A 20658-nucleotide genomic window follows, 5' to 3' on the forward strand; every position below is an offset into this window, starting at 1 on the left:
AAAGGACAACCCTTGGGGAAGGGGGTCTCTCCCTGCCCAGGGTTACGTCACCATGTCACCATCCCAGTATAGGGCCACACATCCTGGTGCCATTGTTTGCAGCAGCCTCACTGCCCAGGAATGCAGCAGCCGTGGGGGCTGGGACGTGCCGAGGGTGGGAATTGCTCCCTGCACAGAAGAGCTCACTCACTCCTCAGCACATCCATAAAGCACAGCCACAAGTGACTCGGCTACTTAGCAGCTGGAATGGGGAGCTGCTGGACCACAGCAGCTCCATCACCCTCTGGTATTCCAACCACAAGGCAAAGGCAGCAAGAAATAGGGAATTTCCACAAGTCTTGGTCTCTGTGCTGAGTCAGAGCACTCACCTACACGGAGCTCAACTGGCTCCTCATGACAGAGTTTCCCCATCCAACTGCCAGGAGCTTCCACTGATCCCGGTTTATCTCTTAGATAAACAGCATCAGTTAAAACAATTTGCTCAGGGATTTTATCACTACATAAACAGAGAGCCTGGTGTAACAAGGAAAGCTGAAAGAGAAATTGGCTCCAAGCAGGGGATGGACAAATGAAACAAACTCCTGATTTCTCAAAGGCTGATTCCCCAGGAGCACAACTACCCCAAATTGAGCTACAGCTCATCCCAGGCCAAGGTCTTGCCAATCCCAAGCCATGGGAATGGCTCCCACAGCCATAAAAAAGATGCATTTGGGTAATAACTGTGGATGAAAACTCTATTCTGACCCTATTAGGGAATTTTGAGATATCAATAGAATAAGAAGTGAAGGAAAAATGATCAGCCCAAAGGAATCTCCTGGCAAAATACCACTGCAGAAGAGATGGAGCCACAGTGCAATCCTGCACCTCCAGCAGAGGCAAAACACTCCAGGGCACCGTGATAGAAACACCACTGAGAACACTGACAAGGATCCTGAACATATAAAACAGTGAAGGAGCCATTCCCTTTGGGAAGACACATTGGGAAGAGAGGGATCCCCAGACACCTGTCCTGGTCCACAACCAGACTGCAGCATCCTAGGGATGCACAGCCAGCCCTCTCCAGCTCCAATTCTGCTTCAAACATGGACAGGATCAATCCCAAATTCAAAGCAAGGACCTTTCTGCTCTGTTGCACCACACCAGGGGTTGGATTTTCCTCAGCAATCCCAAAAAAGCATCTCAAAATCAACACATGCCTTTGGCCACCAAGACAAGCCAGCAAGAAGCTGCTCAGCATCGCAGGAGAAAGAACACGGAGATGCTCAGCAACCACGAGGATACCCCCCTATGCCAGGGAGGGACCCCACCCTGCCCGCACCTCTGGGTGGCCAGTGCCACCTCTGGTGCTGTGCCACCACGCCAGGAACGCCCTGCTCCCCTCGACAGCCCTTTTCCTGCGGGCAGGCTGCTCCTCCCACGCCTTGCTCCGCAGATCCCGCCGGGAAGGGCTTCTCCTGCCAGCCTACCTGGTGGAGCTATGCCTGGAATGCCGGCCCTGGCCGCCCGCCCAGGCGCTGCTGCCCCTCAGCACAGGACAGGATTAAGGTTTATCGGCACAAAGGTGCAAGTCAGCGCCCAGCCAGAGCCTGGGGAAGCACCTCTCTCCCAGGCTGGATGCATGGCAGGACCAGGATACAGCCTGCAGGACAGACAAACGCTGGGAAAGGGTCCAAAATCCCCCTGCCCACCACCTGCCTCTGCCCTCAGAGGTGCGAGACACCCAGCTGGAACCACACACAGCTGCTTAATCCCTCCCCAGAGGCTTCTTACTGGTGTCCACGGGAAACACTGCCCAAGGGATGAGGATGGGGAGAGCCCCAGCCCGCCCTGACCCCTGCAGGGACCCCTGCAGGCATTGGGAGAAGGGTCTGCACTGCTGGAAAGGCATCGGAGGTGCCAGTCCATGGTACTGCCCAGGTACTGAGGGGCAGCCCCCAAAACATGCTCTGATCTCTCTTTCATGGAATATCCTTTGCAATGCAGTTATCCCTTGATTTTAGAAAAGTACTTGAAGGCCTGAACTGACCTAAGGCCCCAGAGCATTGTTTTTTTCCAGAAACAGAGCATGATGTGGTGCTTCTTGGCCAAGGAGAACAGCTTTATAGCCAAGGCAATCACAATTTGGCAGCTAAATTAGTTGGCAAGCAATGCATGGGTTGATTTTTCTCCCCCTCTGCCCTCCAGTGACTTCTCCTCTGCAGTTTGGGGGAGCAGAAGTGCTGCAAGTGCTGGAAGGCACAACTTACTCAACCCTTTGGTTACCAAAGCTGAGCAGGGAGCAGTTCCTGTTCTCAGAGGAGATGCCACAAGCCCAGCCAGGTTGAAGGCTGTGGGACCAATCTTCCACCTGAAACACACAATGCCACAGCACAAGAGGCTGGAAAGTGGTTAAAGACTAATTTTTAGAATCTGAGTTTACCCTCAGATGGGAACTTTGGTACAACAGTGGCAAGTGGTTACAAATAAACCCTGAGCATCCCTCCTGACCTTTGGGTCCTGCAGCATGAGCTGCTCCAGCCTGCAGAAGAAGGAAGCAAGGCAGGAATTATGTTAGAAAGAAGTCAGAATCTAGCTCTATCCAATTCCACCCTAAAGCATTCCTGTGTTTCTGAAGGGAGTTGGGAGCAGCTCTCCATGCTGGCCTGGCCCTGCTCACCCAAAGCACAGACTCAAGGATTAAATACCCACAGAGAGGGACTTGGAAGTGCAGAGATCAGCAAAAGCTCCCTCAGCCTTTCTCTGCTCCCCTTGTTTTAATTATCACTCACAAATCAAAGAGGCTGAGGCACAGCCAGCCCTCCAGTTCACTTTAGCTAATTAGCATCCCTGCAAGACAGAGAGAGCACAGTGGCCTAATATTAGACAGAAGATGCACTTCCAGCCCATCAGGATGGCACAACATCCTCTGGGAGAGTGTAGTTCTCTTCCAACATCCACTGCTAAGCAGGGGAAAAAAGCAGGGTAGGAAGAGGCAGCTGGTTATGGAAGATGTTAAGGTTGCCTCCTGATTCTGGAGAGGGGCAGCAGAGCTATTTTAACTTGTTTTCCTTCCCCCAAAAAGGCAGCCCAAGAGCAGATAAAGAATAAAGATGCTACAGAGTGAGGCTACAGCAAAGCCCTGCTGTGAAGGAGCATCTCTAGCCCATAAACAGTGAGTAGCAGAGCCAGTGCTCTTCCAGGGCAGCAAACCACTAAATCCAAGTAATCCACCTAAATCCAAGTGGCCTCAGCTGGAGGAGAAAAACCACTGCCTGGTTACTGTAAGAACAACACACACAGACTCCCCTCTGCAACACGCCAGGTGAATTCCAGCCACAGCTCCTACAAAGACAGAGGTGACAGACACTGTGACAGCAGTTGGTGTTGGAAAACATCTTTTAGCAGCCAGCTGCAGTGTGATCCACAACATTCCTGCTGCCTGGAAGTACCTCTGGGATGGGGCAAAGCAGCTGCGTGTCAGTGCAAGGCAAAGCAAACCAGCAGCACATTTACCAAGCACAGAAAGTGGCTTTTAGGTGAAGCTGAAATGGGGATCTAAGGGGGAAAATGGAATTAATAGGATTGGAATGTGGCCAAGGCACGAGAGCTCACACAGAGGTATTGATCAGCTCAAGGTCAAGAGAGAAAATGGGTGGGAGAGGGGAAGCTCTTAAAGTCAATATTAGATAAAAATTCTTCACTGAAAGGGTGGTCAGGTATTGGAAGAGGAATCACCATCCCTGGAAGTGCTCAAAAACATGTGGATGGGGCACACGGGGACACCAGTTAGTGGTGAACACTGTGCTGGGTTAGTGGGTGGACTCAATGATTTTAGAGGGTTTTTTCCAACCGAAATTATTCTATTCCCTTATTCTTAGGAAGAGCAGCAACTGATGGGAGCTGGAGGCAGGACCCAGAACAGAGCCCAGCCTGTGTCCCTGTGCACACCCACCCACCCTGGTCACCTCAACAGCTTTTAGCAGGACAGTTACCAGGGACTGATGTGGCTGCTGGACACAGGGAGGGCCCGGAAAGGAAAAATCAGAAGCAAATAAGAAAATGCTTTGAAACCTCACACATTCTTACTCACTTTGTAGTCTGTGCTGCAGCCAGGCTGAAATTAGCCAAATTGAGTATGAATTATTGAGAGCACCAGAGTCCCATTTCCTCTGCTAATCAAAGAAAATGACTCCAGGAAGCTGAAAGTGCGGGAAAAGAAGCATTTTTTTCAAGGAAAAAAAAAACCAAAAAGAAAAAGGCACTGCTAGAATGGCTTTTGTAAGGGCACCACACACCTCCTCCAACCCATCAGGACAGATCCATCCAGTCCCGGGGCACAGTCACTCTGTCCCCACCCCAGCCACACTGCACATCAAAGCTCTCCTGCTCTGGGAAGTCATCCTGAAGGAATGCAGGATCTTTGCAGAGTGTTTATTAAGATAAACAGACCAAAGTCCCACTCCTGGGTATGGATTAGTGTGGGACAAGCCCGGACAGGTGGCGGCAGTTTCAGCAGGCGCCTGGCAGGGAGATGCCCCGGGGGCTCCTGGGCAGAGACTGGCCCATCCAGTGCTGCCCATCACCCAGTGCTGCCCAGCACTGCAGCTCCCCTGGGCAGCCCCAAGGCTGGGGCAGGTCAGCTCTGTCCTTCCCACCAGCAGATTTCAGCTCCTGGAAGTTATTTGAAAACCAAATGAGTTCCAAGACACTTTCCTGGCACAACTTCTGCTGGGACAGATTCTGTGGATGCCCAGGCTGGTCTGTGTGCCCATGTATAGAATCATAAAAGTGATTGGGTTGAAAAAGACCTCCGAGATCATCAAGTCCAACCCTTGGTTCCAACTCCAGTCCCTTTACCAGATCATGGCACTCAGTGCCACGGCCAAGCTCAGTTTAAAAACCTCCAGGGATGGGGAATCCACCCCCTCTCTGGGCAGCCCATTCCAATCCCTGAGCACTCTCTCTGCAAAGAATTTTTTTCTGATATCCAACTTACCTGGCTCTTGACCAGAGAGAGTCAGAGACAAGCAGCACAAGCTCCAGGAGTACCAAAAGGAAAGCTCTGCCCACCTCAAGGAACAGAGGTGGGCTCTGTCCCTGCCAGCAAAGCAGAGCCACTCAGTTCCCAGCTGGGCTGCAAACTGGTGGCAGCATTAAAACAACCCAAATTCAAACACGGGACTGGCTGGCTGTGTCCTGTGAGCAGTCACAGCTGTACATTTAATTTACACCTCCAGCACACAGAGTGTGTGACAGGGCTGGTGATCCATCCCTCACCTGATGCTGTGGAAAAGGGCCAAGGTGTAGGACCAGCTCCCAAACTCTCATCCAGCTGGAGCAGGGAGGGATGGAGCTCTCAGTTTACATGGCGGATGGGCACAGGGTGTCAGGGAGAGACAAAGAGACAGAAATGCAGGATGGGCACAGGGTGTCAGGGAGAGAGAATAAGACAGAAATGCAGGATGGGCACAGGACGTCAGGGAGAGACAAGGAGACAGAAATGCAGGATGGGCACAGGGTGTCAGGGAAAGACAAAGAGACAAATGCAGGATGGGCACAGGGTGTCAGGGAGAGACAAGGAGACAGAAATGCAGGATGGGCACAGGGTGTCAGGGAGAGACAAGGAGACAGAAATGCAGGATGGGCACAGGGCGTCAGGGAGAGACAAGGAGACAGAAATGCAGGATGGGCACAGGGTGTCAGGGAGAGACAAAGAGACAAAAAACCTGCAACTGAGTCCTGCCTTGTAACAGGTTATCACTGAGCCCAAAGAACAGTCCTGCAAAGGCAAGAGATGCAAAGAGGATGAAGGAGATGCCAAATCTGCAGGAATTCCATTTAGGAGATGCTCAGAGGGAGAGGTTCCAAGCCAGCTTTGTCACCAGCAATGCCTGCCAGGGGAAGTGTCCCCACACTCTCACCCACTCCCTGGTGCCTGGGGGGAACAGCCACCCCCACAGTGGGATTTTCTCTCCCACACAGCCCCAGCACCTCCACCAAAGGCTGCACATGCCCATGGAGCAGCTCCCTGCAGGATCCTCCTGCCTGGGAGAGATGCAACACAGCTCTGGTCAAGTCCTCAGAGCAGGGCTGATGGTGTGTGAGCATCCCACAGTGGGGAGCTCCAAAAGGATGAGACAGGGACTGAGAGGGTACATGGAAACGTTTCAGCCCATGGGAACTCACAACACCTTTCCCACTCCATGCCTTTTCCCTTCTCTTCTACCCCATGTCTTTACAAAAAGGATGGAACAGGGGAAATGCTCCTTCCCTGGGCATTCCCAGCAGCCCAGAGATGATGCACCAGCTCCAAACCAGCACTGATCAGTACCCAGCACTTCACCAGGAAAACACATGGCAGAAGGAGGTGCAGACATGCAAACTCATAAAATACTTTTCCCACTCCCACACCTTTTCTCCACCCTTCTCCTCTACCCCAAGGATGGAACGGGGAGAATGCTGCTCCCCTGAGCATTCCCACCAGCCCCAGACCAGCAATGATCCAGTATCCAGCACTTCCCCAGGAAAACACAGGGCAGGAGGAGGCACAGGGCCAGCCAGAGCCTTCTGCAGCAGCTCCTCTCTGCAGCACAGCAAACAAGCCACGATCCCCTCCAAGTTATTAGTGCAGCAAACAAAGGGAAAGCAGAACCCAGAGCACATGGCCAGGGCCCAGCACTCGTCACAGCATCTGTGCTGCTGACCAAGGACCCCTGATCCCACAGAGAAATGCAGCAGGATGTGCCAGAGAGGGAAGTGGGGCCAAAAGAGCCTTCCCAGACCAGTAGCCTCCCACAGCAGATTAAAATTCCATAAGAATTTGCTAAACAAATCGACTCTCTCAGCTACTGCTGTCAAGCCATGGGATGTTTTGCATTACTACCACGCAAGGGAGGGAGGAAACAGCCCCTCAGGCTTGGCCCAGGCACAGGCCCCCCACGCAAGCATCTCCTGCAAACCCTGCTCCAGCCAGGGCTGGGGCTGGGGCTGGAGCAGGGTGGCTCCTGCAGGTTCCATCCATCCCTGGTGCACCAGCACATCATCCCCAGGACATTCCCTGCTCTCCCCAGTGCCCGTCTGACACGGCAGCTCCAAAAGGAAACCTGCTCCAGCCTCAGCATCCAGCTGGTGGATGGGGAGGCAGGAAGGGGCCCCCAGGGCTGTCCAGTGGTGGAGTCTCTCCTTTCCACCCCTCTCCTCTCTGTTTCCTACATTTCACAGCTGCTGCCAAACTCTCTCACCCTCCCAGGACGGAGGTGTTGATGCTGTTCTCATTATCTCTGATTCAAAACAGAGCCAAGAAGAGGAGGGAAGGAAAGAGAAAAAAAAAAACCTCCTTTAAGAAGAAACCCACACATCAACCCTCTTCCAGCCCCCTCCCTCGCCTGCTCTGAAGCACAATGAAATGCCAGGGATGGATTCAAAAGAAATAGTTGCAGGGGTGGAGAAGGGCTGCAGAGAGACCAGAGCATGGGAAGTGACCACAGCCTGAATCACCTAAGACAGACCCATGCCAGCAATTTCCTTGCTGAGAGGAACCCACTGTGCATGCCTTAGAGCCTCTGCAAGGAGCCTGAAAAGGGAATTTTGCATGGGCTGGTTTACAAGAACAAAACGCCTCAGTTCTATGGAGACCTAAAAAGAAAGAGAGGAGACAGAATAAAAGTGAACAGGCAGAAGACAAAACAGGATGAACACTGTAACTTAAAGGGAGATGCTTTCAAAGCTGCAAACATGGGAGAAAACTTGGGAGAAGAGGCAATGTGGAAGATGCAATTCTTCCACAGGAGTAATTCACAGGGTTGCTGCAGAGATGAAAAAAATCAGAGAGAGTTCTGGACTGGCTAAAATCAGAATTTCAATAGGAACTACGTGACTTTTTTATACATATGGAGCATCTGCAGTGCACTGTGTGCTGAACACAAGCCAGAGCAGCTTTGTGAGGGGCATCCACATGGAGCAGAGTTTTCAAAGGCTCATCCACTGTGGTCACAGCAGTGCTTGAAGACCTTGGAGCTCTTCAGACCCTCCTATTCCCAGGCTGGGTGACATAAACCACCTCCAAAGGTGATTATCCTGGCACAACAAACACCCACCCCACTTCCTACCCAGAGGGAGCAGCCCTGGGCTGGAGGAGGCAGCACAGGAACCACCAAAGATCATGGAAGCATTAGCCATGGACACTCTCAGCAGGGAAGGCCAGAAAGGATTTGGGACAACTGCTCCATGCAGATACAGAGGGTCAGACCTCAGCCTTGCTCTCATTGCTGGAATAATTCCCACCAGGGAGGCAGAGCATCACCCACACACTGCCCCAAAAACAGGCAGATCCATCCTTACCAAAAGGCTTAACCACCCCCTGCCTTGGCTCTGTTTCCCATGTCAGCCAGAAGCTGAGGTTCTTCAGGACACGTGCATGAGGCTTCCCATGGAAATAATCAGCCCTAAGAGCCACAGTCCTGCTGTATTTATTCCCTGAATGGTGTTACTGCATGAGGAGGGCTGGAGTCACTGCTGCCTACTAAACTATTACAAACTAAATCACACCAGTTTAGTCAAGAGTTTCCCAAAGTGTCCCAAACCACCAGCAGGACCCTCTGCTCCATGTGCTGACTGCACCCAACACCCCCTGGTTTCACGGGGTGCTGCACAAGCCAATTCACACAGGCTCTTCCCAGGAGATTCCAAGCTCACACACATCCCCAGAGCTGCCCAAGTCTCACCCAGGGCAATCCCACCAGTGCCAATGCAAACTGTGCCACAGCCAGGCAGTGTTTTTTAAGAGGAGCTCTGGGTTCTCACTAACCCAAGCACTAACAAAGGTTTAATCTGAACTTCCTTCCACCCAGACGGCTCTGTGAGCAGCCCCTCCCACACCACACACAAAAATCCTGATTTTCTTCAAGTGCTGTTGTGATCAAAGTGAAATATGAGACACACACACATACAGGGGAATGATACCTTGGGGTTAGTCAGCTGTTGAACTCCAGAAGAGCATGTTTGATGGGGAGAGCAAGGAGGAGAAAGTCAGAGCCTTGGGATGCTCCAATACCTGCAGAGCCACTCCAGCCCTCCTCGTGCAGTGCCAGCATTCAAGAAGACACACAGCAAGTCTGTGGCTTTTTGGGCTCATTATTTCCCTGGGAAGCCTCATGCAGATGTTCCAAAGAACAAGAGGAAATCCACTCCCACTCTCCCCTTTCCATACATTCCCCCACAGAGGCAGGTACCAGAGCAAACATCCTGCTTTGCTCAGTCCCAGCCTCTGTCCCAATCCCCTGAACAAGCCCCAGAGCTGCTGCTCTGCCCTTCAGCACCACAAACCTCCTCTCCAGCCTCTCCCCAGTGCTGGAGCCAGTTTGCAGAGCTCAGCTGGAGCCTTGCATTTCAACTACAGCTGGTCAAAGCGTTTTTACCACAATTAAGTATAATCAAATCACTCTGCTTTCACTCCAACCTGAGCCATTTCACAGAGATGCCCTGGTTTGAACTCCCCTCTTAGACAGGCAAGATTTGGATGTCTAGGATTTTTCCAAGCTGGAGCAACAGGAGATGAAGATACTCAAAACATTCGTGTTTTTCCACTCAGCTGCTGCCATTCTTCCAATTCTTTCTGCAAAAGCACTCCAAGGTTTGTTTTTAAACTCAAAGTGCAGCAAAGAGCAGCGTCCTGGACAGCTTTGCTTTGAACCCTCCTGTGAGGAGCTGATGGGAAACAAGTCCTGGAGCTAAATTCTCAGACTGGGAGCTCAGAAATGGTTCCCAGGGTGGCAGGAGCAGGTTCTCATGCCTGGTTTTGCAGGGCTTTCCAGAAGCAGGTGGGCAGATGTGCTGGGAGAACTGAAAGGGACATTCAGAGACCTCAGGGCAGGCCTGAGCTTTGGCAGGGCTCAAAGGAAAACAAGGTTTTGAAGGTAAATTTGGTCCATATTCTCTGCAGGGAACCTGCCAGAGCTCAGCACACAAGTTACTCACACAAGGGCCAGACTTCCAAGATGTGGGAAGAACAGCAAGCCCATGGGATATAACAAAAAAGTGGGTTTACCAAGGCAAATGAAACAGCTGCCAAGTCACTTGGATGCCAAAATAAGGATCACATCTCTCTCAAGCAACACTTCTGATCCACCTATTAGTAAGTCAAGGCCACCTTGTTCTTGTCATTTCTCAACAACACACACTGGACAGGTCTCCAACAGTTTGGAGAAATCAGGTCCACCACAAATGGTGTTGTCTGCAAGTTGTTCTGCAGTTCTTTTCAGCTCCCAAAACCACACACCAGCCAGGCTGAGCCCACCCCACATGCCAACAGCATCCCACTGAGCTGTGGGGAAGATGGGGCTGCTTAATTGAGGGAACAAGCTATGCAGCAAATGATGTTAAAAAGGGGAGTCCCAGGAAGAATCATCTGCCACCTGGCACCAGGAAAGGTTAACACAGGTGGTTTATCTTTATTCCCTGCTGTATCTGTATGGACCTGCAATTCAAGCAGAGAGTGAAGAGTTGGGACATGCCCAGCTTTGGCACCTCCAGCCCCCTTGCACAACAGCCTGGGAGCAACACCAAAAATTCTTCTGATGCTGCACTGGAGGGAATGATTAGAGAGACATTCACCTGCCCCAGTTCTACACCAAGATTGTGGTATTGAGAGGAAAACAAGACCCCTCCTGAAAGGAGCTCATCCAGTTCCACCCTCTGCCATGGTCAGGGACACCTTCCACCAGCCCAGGTTGCTCCAAGTCCCATCCAACCTGGCCTTAGACACTTCCAGGGATGGGGCAGCCACAGCTGCTCTGGGCACCCTGTGCCAGGCCCTGCCCACCCTCACAGTAAAGAATTACTTCCTTATATTTAACCTGTATTTCCCCTCTTTCAGTTTGAAGCCATTCCCCCCCTGTCCTATCTCTACAGTTCCTGATGCAAAGTCCCTCTCCAGCTTCTTGTAGGCCCCTTCAGGTACTGGGAAGCTGCTCCAAGGTCTCCATGGACCATCTGCCCTTCTCCTTCATCCTTCACCACAAATGAGAACCACCCCAGCTCACATCAGCACGTGCAAAACAAGCGTGCTAAAAACCACAGCACACTAGAGAAGAGAGAAGTCTTCCAAATATTTGCTCAGGTTTAACTAAAACAACCACACACACACACTCTTACTCTTTCTCCTCCCTTTTTCCCCACTGGGTGCAAGGAAGGAGTAGGACTGGTACCTTTCAAGTACATTATGGAATATTGCAGAGATATAGATATTTTCTTCAGAAGCCTCCAGTGCTCTTCCCACTTACAGACCCCACTCTTGTGAGCCACTCTGCTGAACCAATTCCCTCCCAGCCTCAGAGATGGGTCATTTACCCCTGTCAGCATTCACAGCTGGAAAAAGGGGTTATGGCCTCTCTGCTGCACATCCCAGGGGGAGGAGGGAGCCAAACCCGCCCGTTTATTTGTTGTCTGTGCAGAATTCCTGCATTCCTTCCCGTGTTTACTCATCTGCTCTCAGGACATACTCGGAGCCCAGCAAAGGATTTTTGGGCCATCATGTCCCACCCTGAGCTTGGAGCTCTTGCTGGAACCAGGACAAGCATAAAGGGGGAAGAAGGAAGCCAGTGAGTAGGTTATTACAGAAGAATGTTTTCAAAGTGTTCAGCCTTGATGATCTCTGTGGGTCCCTTCCAACTCAGAATATTCTGTGGCTGTGCTTCATTTCACAGTTTCATCACATTTCACCTCTACTTGTGTAACACCCAAACCTTCACTCAGATGGGAGGAATCAATCAGACTTACTGGAACCTGAAACTTTCTGTGACTCTCCCCTAGACTCACACAGAACAGCAGGATTGATCCTTGTCAACCACCACCAACAAGGTCTCAGAACCACAGAAATCTGCTGAGTTAGAAGTGGAACCAAGAGCATCACTGAGTCCAACTCTCTTAAGTCAATGGCCCATATAGGGATCAAACCCACAATTTTGGTGTTATCAGCACCATCTCTGACCAACTGGGCTAATCTCAGTTTGGTCTGTGGACTCTTGTCACAGGGACAGTGCCTGGCATTGACCCCTCTGTGAGAGGAGAAGCCCTGCACAGGATCCTCCCCAAGAGTCACACCACATGCCTGCGAGGATCACCCAAATGCTCATTGAGTTCTGGCAGCCTTGGGGCTGTGCCCACTGCCCTGGGGAACCTGTTCAGTGCCCACCACCCTCAGGGGGAAGGACCTTTTTCTAATACCCAGCCTAACCCTGCCCTGACACAACTTCAGATTGTTCCCTCAGGTCCCTACAGAGCAGAGATCAGTGCCTGCCCCTCCTGAGGAAGCTGTAACTGCAATAAGGTCTCCTCTCAGCCTCCTCTTCTCCAGCTGAACACACCAAGTGCCCTCATCAAGGTCATTTCCCCACCAACCACTGCAACGCAAGAGCCCAGGACGCCCAGCAGCTCTCAGAGCCCCCCAGGGCACAGCCAGGAGCTCCAGCCTCACCTTCCACGCAGTGCTCCACCTCCTCCAGGTTGCGCAGGGTGATCCTCATGAGGCTGGAGTTGAGCATGAGCTCGTTGCGGTGCGCCGGCCACAGGTACTGCGGCGCCGGGTTCACGAAGAAGATCCGCGTGTCGCCCGTCGACACCTGGTTGTCACAGATCAGGGGGTCCCCGAAGCCACCGATCACCACCTTGTTGCCACCATCCAGGAGGATCTCGTGTGTGACGATGTCTTTGCCCTTCAGGTAGCGCCAGACTCTCACCTTGGAGGAGAAGGAGGACAAAGGGGCTCGTGAGGCCGTTTTGCAGACAGTTGGCACCTGATTTGGTTTAATTTTTATGGTGTTGCCACGAGGTGCACAGGAGTGGTTTGGGCTGGCAGAGCTGATTTCATTAGCTCTAAAAGCAGGAAATGTGTGGGCAACAGAGAGCAAGGCACAGAGTGCTCCTCCTGCCAAAGCCCTTTGCTGCAGCTCTCCCAGAGACAACCTGACTCACAATGAAATCTCAGGGGTGAAACGTGTAAAGGGAGAAGAAAACACTTCTGAATGAAAAAAAGGCCTTGAAAGGAACATTAAATGGCTGGAAGTCCCAACTGGGGAAGGCTGCAGAGCTAAGAGAGCACTGTCCATCCAGGGGGGATGCTCTGAACTGCAGCAGAGGAGACTGAAACTGGGGCAGGAGGAGGCAGGTGGGTTGGGTGGAGGAAAGAAGGGAGTCTGGTGGCTCTGACAAGGCACTGGTACCTCGGGAAGACAAAGGCAGAGCAGATTATGTTGCACACAGAAATGTCAAAGGCAACTCATGTTCCTATAAAGGACTAAATAAAACCTTTGCAAGCTGGATTTGGTAAAATACACAGAGGATTTAGCAGGAGGAGCCCAGCTCAATTTACTCATCCAAACTCCTGGCCACAAAACTTAGTGACCACAAAATGCCAGTGGTTCCAGGCCAGTGTCCCTGCACTCCACTGATGGCTCATTCCTCTCTCTGCAGCAAAGTGGCCAAAAGAAACACACACAGGAGGGAAGCAGCAGCTCTCAAATGAACCTCAGTGCACACAGGACACCAGAGACACATCCCCATCCACTCCTGATAGGTCAGAAATCCTCCTGCTGCTGCTGCTGCTGCAACTCCATTGCAGGAAACATGGCACAGGGTAGAGCCAGCAAGCCACATGTAATAGGAACAGCTCATCAGAGGTTTCTGCTCAGAGCAAGGGCGGCTGCTGAGAGCAGGAGCATTGCTGTGACCACAGGCATCCCTGGGCTGGCAGGCTCAGAGCTGCTTCATCACACCCTGCCATCATCTTCCTCCATTCTCCAGCCCCAAGGGCACTTCAGCACTCCGTGCCAAGCCCAAAGCAGCCAGGGAGGTGGTGGCTCAGAGATAAGGGGGCTCTTTACTTTAAGAGTCTAATTCCAGAGGGGCAGGGAGTGGATGCTCACAGGCAGGTGGGCAGACAGGTCTCTCCCACCCTTGGGGGGACACTGGGGGTGGCAGGGAGGCACACACTGCAGCTCCTATGCCTGACACTGGGGTTGGGTGGTGGGAATTGTTACAACTGAGGAGGAAAGCACAGAGCAGACTTTATCCCACTGGAAAATCAACCATTTCTATAGTTCTCTGCCACTGCAGCTCAGGGGCCTCTGCCCTGCACAGCCCTTCAAGTGCATTGTGTTTCCCTCCAGGCTTCTGGGACACTGTTCAGACAGAGACTCATCCTCTTTGCCAAATACCTCCATCCCATCATTCAGTGACTACAGAGGACACACACAAAGATCTGACACTGCAGAGTTCAAACAAGAGGGTAAAAGCATGCTGGGGGTAGGGGGGGTCTCATGACCCTTAATCAATCTTGTACATTTTTGAAGCCCTAACACCAGAACTTCAGGGGACTGAGCTCAGCACTGTCCTGATCCAGAGACTTCAAGGTCCACAAGCATCTTGAGCCAAACTCTTACACACTGTCCTGCCACAACTGGGAACAGGCAGCTACAGGGACATGGGAACAGGGCCATTCCCACTGCCACAGGAACAGGCAGGCTGGGTCAGACCCTCCTGCCCAGCACCAGACTCACCTGTCAAGCAGGAAAAGGGAGCAAATTTAGCACTGCCTGTACCCTACAGGTACAAATGAAGGTTAAGAACAAAGTTTAAGAATGCCTTTCATTCCCAAGTCCTCCTATTTCTCACATCATCTCCTTAAGGTGTAATATTTGTCCTCCTTGGAGAAGAAACCTGGATTTGATGGGTCTCAGCTCCCCCCCAGCCCAGCAAATCCTGTGATCCAAACTGCAATATAATATCCAAACAACTGTACATTACCAAGGTGAGCCCTGTTCTCCTGCATACCTGAGCTCAAAAACCACCCCAGCTATAAACAGGGCTCTGACAGCTCCTCTTTGGAGGCTGCACATGCCTTAGCTGCTCCCAGGCATGGAGAGGGTTGCTACAGACAGGTTACCCACGTGTTCTCACACTCATCTGTCTCCCAGCATGAAAGGAGTCGGCACCCTTGGGTGCTAAACCACTCCACAGCACCAAAGCATAGGGAGTAACTCATATTCAGGATATGTCCCTCTCTCAACAGCCTAAATTCAAGCTGCTTGGCAGAGCTAAGGAGAGAGACAGGGAAAACAGTGCCTTCAAAGCCACTGGGGTTGGAATGAGATGGTCTTTAAGGTCTACCACTTCACCAGGGGGGGAAGTGGAGGGACAGTACTGTCCTCTTCTCTCTGGTGATCAGTGGGACCAGAGGGAATGGCATGGAACTGTGCCAGGGGATGTTTAGGCTGGACATTAGAGAAGGTTCTTCCCCCAGAGGGTGGTGGGCACTGAACAGGCTCCCCAGGGTTTGGTCACAGCCCCAAGGCTGGCAGAGCTCTAGGAGCATTTGGACAATGCTCTGAGGGACAGGGTGGGATTGTTGGGGTGTCTGTGCAGGGCCTGGAGTTGGACTGGATGATCCCTGTAGGTCCCTAAAGTCCTTTCCACCCCAAACCATTGCACGATTCTCTGAAGAAACCTGCCTGAAGAGCTGCCTGTGCACAGCCCCACCAGCACCAGCCCTGCTCTGGAGAGGGATGGCACTCAACCAGCACACAGAGGGAGCCTCAGAGGGCAAGGAGAGCTGTGACAGGCAGCTTTCCTGCCCTCTGATCCAGCAGCAGTCCCACCATCCACACAGACATCTGCTCCACCATATGCACCCGGTGCCACGTGGGGCAGCCCCTTCAAAGACCTCCAGGGCCACCTGTGGCCGTGGCACTGCAGGTGAGCAGGGTGCTGGAGGGCACAGCTCTGCACAAGCCCGTGCCAACCAAGCCTCCTGCCTCCCCAGCCGGGCCCAGCTGCTTCTCCAGTGTTTCACAGCAGCTCAGCTCCCCGTGGTTGTGCTTCTCCCCGCAGTCAAGTCAAGACACCTTCCTGCAGCCCCACCTCCTCCTCCTCCTCCTCCTCCTCCTCTCAGCCCGCAGGGCAGGCGCTCTGTGAGGAGCTGAGGTGCACAAGCAACCAGGGCAAAAACCCAGGAATACAAAGGAGACAAAAGGCAGGCAAAAAAAATATACACCAGGCAGGCAGAAAGCACAGCCTGAGGCTGGTGCTGAAAAAGGTGGATGTGGAGCATTTTCACAGCCTGGTCTATGTGGGGGGAGAAAGGCTAAAGCTCACCCCCTGTTCTGCACAGATGGTAATTTGAGTTAATTGGCATGGCTGTTCCAGTCATACACCTCAGAGCCAGGCCACAGCACTCAGAAGCAACATCAGAGTCCACCAGCCTTCTCCCCACCCTTCTCCTCTATAATGAATGGATGGGAAGGCACCAAAGACCAAGCAATTACCTGTAGGGCATCCCATTCATCATCACACACAATTAAGACTTTGTCACTGGTGACTCACCGGCTACATCAAGGATGGGGAAGAAAAGGAAGACAGAGAGAATATTGGGCTGGAACCTATTCCCAAGAAGTCCCTTCCCAAAGCAGACTCACTCACTTATTCATTCCTTTGCCAGGGAGCACATAAAACACTGGATTAAGACTGTTTTACAAGACTCCTGGCAGCTGCAGGGAGGCAGAGTAAGAACAGCAATAACTTTATTCAATCAGATCCTTGCAAGGGTATATTTTAAGTGCATTAAAAATCCCAGAAAGCAAAAGGATTTTCCAGCATGCCATGGGGGCCCATCCCACGAGGAAGGGGATCACCTGTGCAGTGCTGCCAAATTCCTGCCAGGAAGACGCTTCGAGAAATGCCAGCCTTGGTTTTGTAAAGAATGATGAGAAGTTAAAGCAGTGTCCTCTTGTAGATGTCTGGATGGACAGTAGTAAGAAGGGTCACCAGCAGATTTTGGCAGTTCTGGGAGATGAAGGCCAGCATCAGCTCTGCCTAACCCTTCCCTCCTGACCACATCCAGTCCCTCTCCCCTTCTTGTCACTCTCTGTGCCTTCCCCTGGCAGGAGCCACCAAACTCACCTCCCCCAGCAACTTCCACATCCCACCCTGCCTGGAGAACAGCTGCTGTCACCCCCCAAAATACGGGCTCCATTGTTTGGAACAGGATCCACATCCTTTTCAACACTTCCTACAGCACATATAGAACCTGGGTTTGTCCTATAAATAGGAGCTGCCTTCATAAATACCAGGTCAGCCCAGAATAAGGCACATCAGAGGGCTCAAAGCAGGAAGGACAATGGTAACACAGAGGATGAGCAGCAGCACCAAGAGCCTGGGAAGCAGAGCAAGCCAGAGGCTGCAGTCAGGAGTGAGCACAGTGCCTGTTCCCACGTCAAAGCCCTTGGAGAAGCAGCACATCAGCCAGTTTCAGGAGTTCTGTCAGCCTGTTCTTCCCTTTTTCATCTCCTCTCCCAGCACATGAATGGCTGATAGCTATTTATGGGTGTTTATCTAACATTAACTTCACATTTCTTCTGAGTTGTAATGTGCTTATCTTCATCTATCAAACGCTACAGCTGGGAGGGTTTGGAGTTTAACTGAGAAGAACAATACCTGAGTGCAGCACTCACAGATATCCACATGCCTGCCCCCTCCCAGACCACCCAGCACCAGTCACACTCACTATTTTGGGTGTGGGCTCCAGGGAACTCCTACCACACACTTGGCCCTTGCCTTTCCTCTGCAGATAAAGAAGAACCTGACAAGAGATAACTGCGGTATCTGGAGGTAACCCCAGGGCCTGAGGAATGGTTACCAGAGAATGACAGCGAGGAACTGGACATGGATTTCCCCATCAGCAAGATCCTTTCTGTACCTGGGCTTATCCCAGTTCCACAGGGCACCAGGGTTGGTACAAGGGCAGCTAGAGTCAGTGGTCAGGTCTAGTGCCCAAACTGCCCTGCTGGAATTTAAGTGCCTGGTATAAAAAAAAGCCCAGCCCAAACTAAACTGTAAGCATGTCTAACCCAGCAGAATCCACAGCAATTCCAACACTTTGGGAGATCTTGGAGCAAAACAAGCCAACAGCTGTTGCAAAGCTACTCTCATTTACAAGTCATTATAGTTAGGGGAGATTTATCTGCTTACAGCTCCTTCAGACACCCCAAGTCCCTTTTCAAAGGTTTTTTCCAGCAAACACACTATGAAATGCCATTAAAAATGACACAGAACAGGCTGATGTGCAGGTAAAGGGCCTGAAAACCACTGCTCTATGAAAACTGCTAAATGTCACAGCGTGACCAGGAGAGTCAGCGGAAGGGATGGAACCGGCTGGGCACTTCCATCTAAGGCAGGAGAGAAGCTTTTCCTCCTTTCACTTTCTCTTCCAGGACTGAAATCGTATCTTGGGAGCATGTTCTGGCTTTCAGGTGCCGTTGTGACACCGGTGATGGGCAGAAGGAAAATCCATTAACTCTGGAGGACGCAGCACAGCATTGCTTGGGGTGGCTCAGGGAAAGGCGGGCAAAGAGACTCCCTTCGCAAGACAAGGAACGCAAACTGTGTTTCACATGAAACCACCACGGGCAGCCCAGGTTCCTCCCCACACTTTGCTGCTCCAGCTCGGGCTGGACGGATCGCACCTTCCAAAGGCAGAGCTGCTGAGCCAGCAGGTTTTCCCATCCCGGTGTTTCCTGGCCCAGGGTCTCGCTGTGATGCAGAGAGATGATTTTACGCCAGCCACACACCTCGCTGCGAGTCCGCAGTGGGAGGAAAGCCACTCGTTCTTCACGTGGGCATTTCTGCCTCATCACCAGCCTGCCTGGACCACCTCCCACCCGCTCCTTGTGGCACCCCTGCCCCTGCCTCAGGTGGCCACATCCACCCAGCCATATGTGCCCCACGCTGCCGCAGGACACCGGCTGCTCGCAGCAGCTTATTAATTTTCCACATAGCACCCAGGATGTGCCAGACACTTCGCAAACATACGGTCCCTGCTCGAGCCCGGAGGGTCTGTGATCTAATTTGCAAGGTACAGATTGTTCTGTGTGGTGCAGCGCGGGGCAGAGCAGGCGCCAGGCACTGGGCACCAGCTGGACAGGCAGGGGCTGTTCAACCACTTCAGCGGGCTGAGAGATGCTCCAGAACACAGGGCAGCACCACGGGGTAAAGTTCACCTTCCCCTGGCCCAGCAGACAGACCTCTCCCACCAACGCACCGCTGAGCATCACCCCAGGCCCTCTGAGCCCCAACCACAGGCAGGAACCGCAGGATTTTTTTTATTAAGGATGGGCAGAAAAGGGGATGGGGAGAAGAGGAAAAGGCAATGTAGCAGCATGTCCTTGCAAGTGAGATTCCTGCCCCGGGAAGGGTTAAGCCATCCAGCACGTTTTCTGTCAAGCAGGCGGATGGTATTTCAGGTTGCTCAGTACTTTACCGTCTCTCAGCTTAGGGGGGAGAAAAAAAAAACCATAGCCAGAGGCCAGATTCGTAGTTAAACAATAGCTCGGGCTGGAGGAACTCAAGATGCTGCTAAAGTAAACAGGGAGCCCTGGGTAGAAGCAGCGAGCGGCTCCGAGCACCTTCCCGGCAGCCCAAACCCCGCCGGAGAGAAAGTTGGGAACCAGCTCCGCATCACGGCAAGGAGGGAAATGCCCATAAAAAGCAACCTTGAGAGATTCCCCCTCGACACGGCTGCGGGAGCGACTCGGCAGTCTAAAAATACCTAATTACACCCCAAAGCCCCGGCCGCGCACAATCAGAACCACATGCGCCCTAAACGCAGCCGGCGCCCGGCGCGGGGGCCCGAAGTTCCCCCCCACGCCCCTTACCTTGCACGAGTAGGTGTGGTGGACCGGGTCCACGTTCATGATCTCCTCCACCGTGCCCGTCAGCACCACGTTGGCCTCCTCCTCCCTCCGCTCCAGCTCCCGCTCGGGGCAGGTCGCCAGTGCCAGTCTTAGTCCCAGTCCGAGCGCCAGCAGCGCCAGCAGCGCCCGGGCACCGGCCGCCCGCTGCCCTCCCATAGCCCCGGTCCCGGCCCGGTCCGCTCCCGGTCCGGTGCCCCGACGGCGCGGGCAGACAAAGCGGCCCCGCTCGCAGGCAGGGCTGGCGCAGGCAGAAGGGCTACTTTTGTTCGAGGAGGTGAAAAGGAGGAAAGAAAGAGAGGAGGGAGGGAGGCAGGGAGGGGAGGGGAGAGCAGGGGAGGGGAGAAGGAGGAAAATCCCAGGAGGAGGAGGAGGAGGAGGAGGAGGAGGAGGAGGAGATATCTCTCCCTGAAGCCGCGGCCGGCGAGAAGCGCTCGGTGCTCTCTGCCTTGCCCCTGTAAGAAAGCCCGCAGATTTGCATGCAATCTGAATTGCTGATAAGGAGGGAGCGGGGGTCGGGGGGGAGAGGAGGGAGGGAAGGAGAAAGAGAAAGGGAGGAAGGCAGCGCGTCCGCCCGCCCTGCTGCCAGCTCTTATTGCGGAGCTGCCGCGAACGCCACCCCCAGGAAAGGGAGCTCGCCTCGGGTTAATGGATAATCAGCGCCGCAACGTGAGGAGACTTTTAAAGGTGTAGGGACCGCAGCCGGCCCCGCTACCCCCCGGTGTAAGCGCCAGCTGGAGCCCAGCCCCGGCCGGGGTGTTGCCCTTCCCATCCCGCAGCCCCGGCCGGGGTGTTGCCCTTCCCATCCCGCACCCCCGGGATGCGCAGAGGGGTCCGCGGTGGGAAGGTCGGGCCCTGGCGCTTCCATCCCCCCAGCTCACCCTTGGGGCTGCCACCAGGGATGCTCCTGCTTTTCCTATGGGGAAACTGAGGCAGGGTTGGT

General features: G+C 53.0%; 1 protein-coding gene across 3 annotated transcripts in view; it reads right to left on the reverse strand.

Moving 5' to 3' along the window:
- The window catches only part of AGRN (agrin), a 108721-nt gene extending 88548 nt beyond the window's left edge, over nt 1–20173 (reverse strand). For all 3 annotated transcript variants that reach the window (XM_071575456.1, XM_071575454.1, XM_071575453.1), the window contains exons 1-2: nt 19680–20173; nt 12452–12713 (exon numbers count right to left, since the gene is read on the reverse strand). In XM_071575456.1, the coding sequence (XP_071431557.1) occupies nt 12452–12713; nt 19680–19874 (457 nt within the window). In that variant the 5' untranslated portion in view covers nt 19875–20173. The remainder of the gene's footprint in view (nt 1–12451; nt 12714–19679) is intronic.
- Nucleotides 20174–20658: the final 485 nt, after the last annotated feature.

Source organism: Pithys albifrons, chromosome 22 (assembly GCF_047495875.1).
Source record: "Pithys albifrons albifrons isolate INPA30051 chromosome 22, PitAlb_v1, whole genome shotgun sequence".
Lineage (NCBI taxonomy): Eukaryota > Metazoa > Chordata > Aves > Passeriformes > Thamnophilidae > Pithys > Pithys albifrons.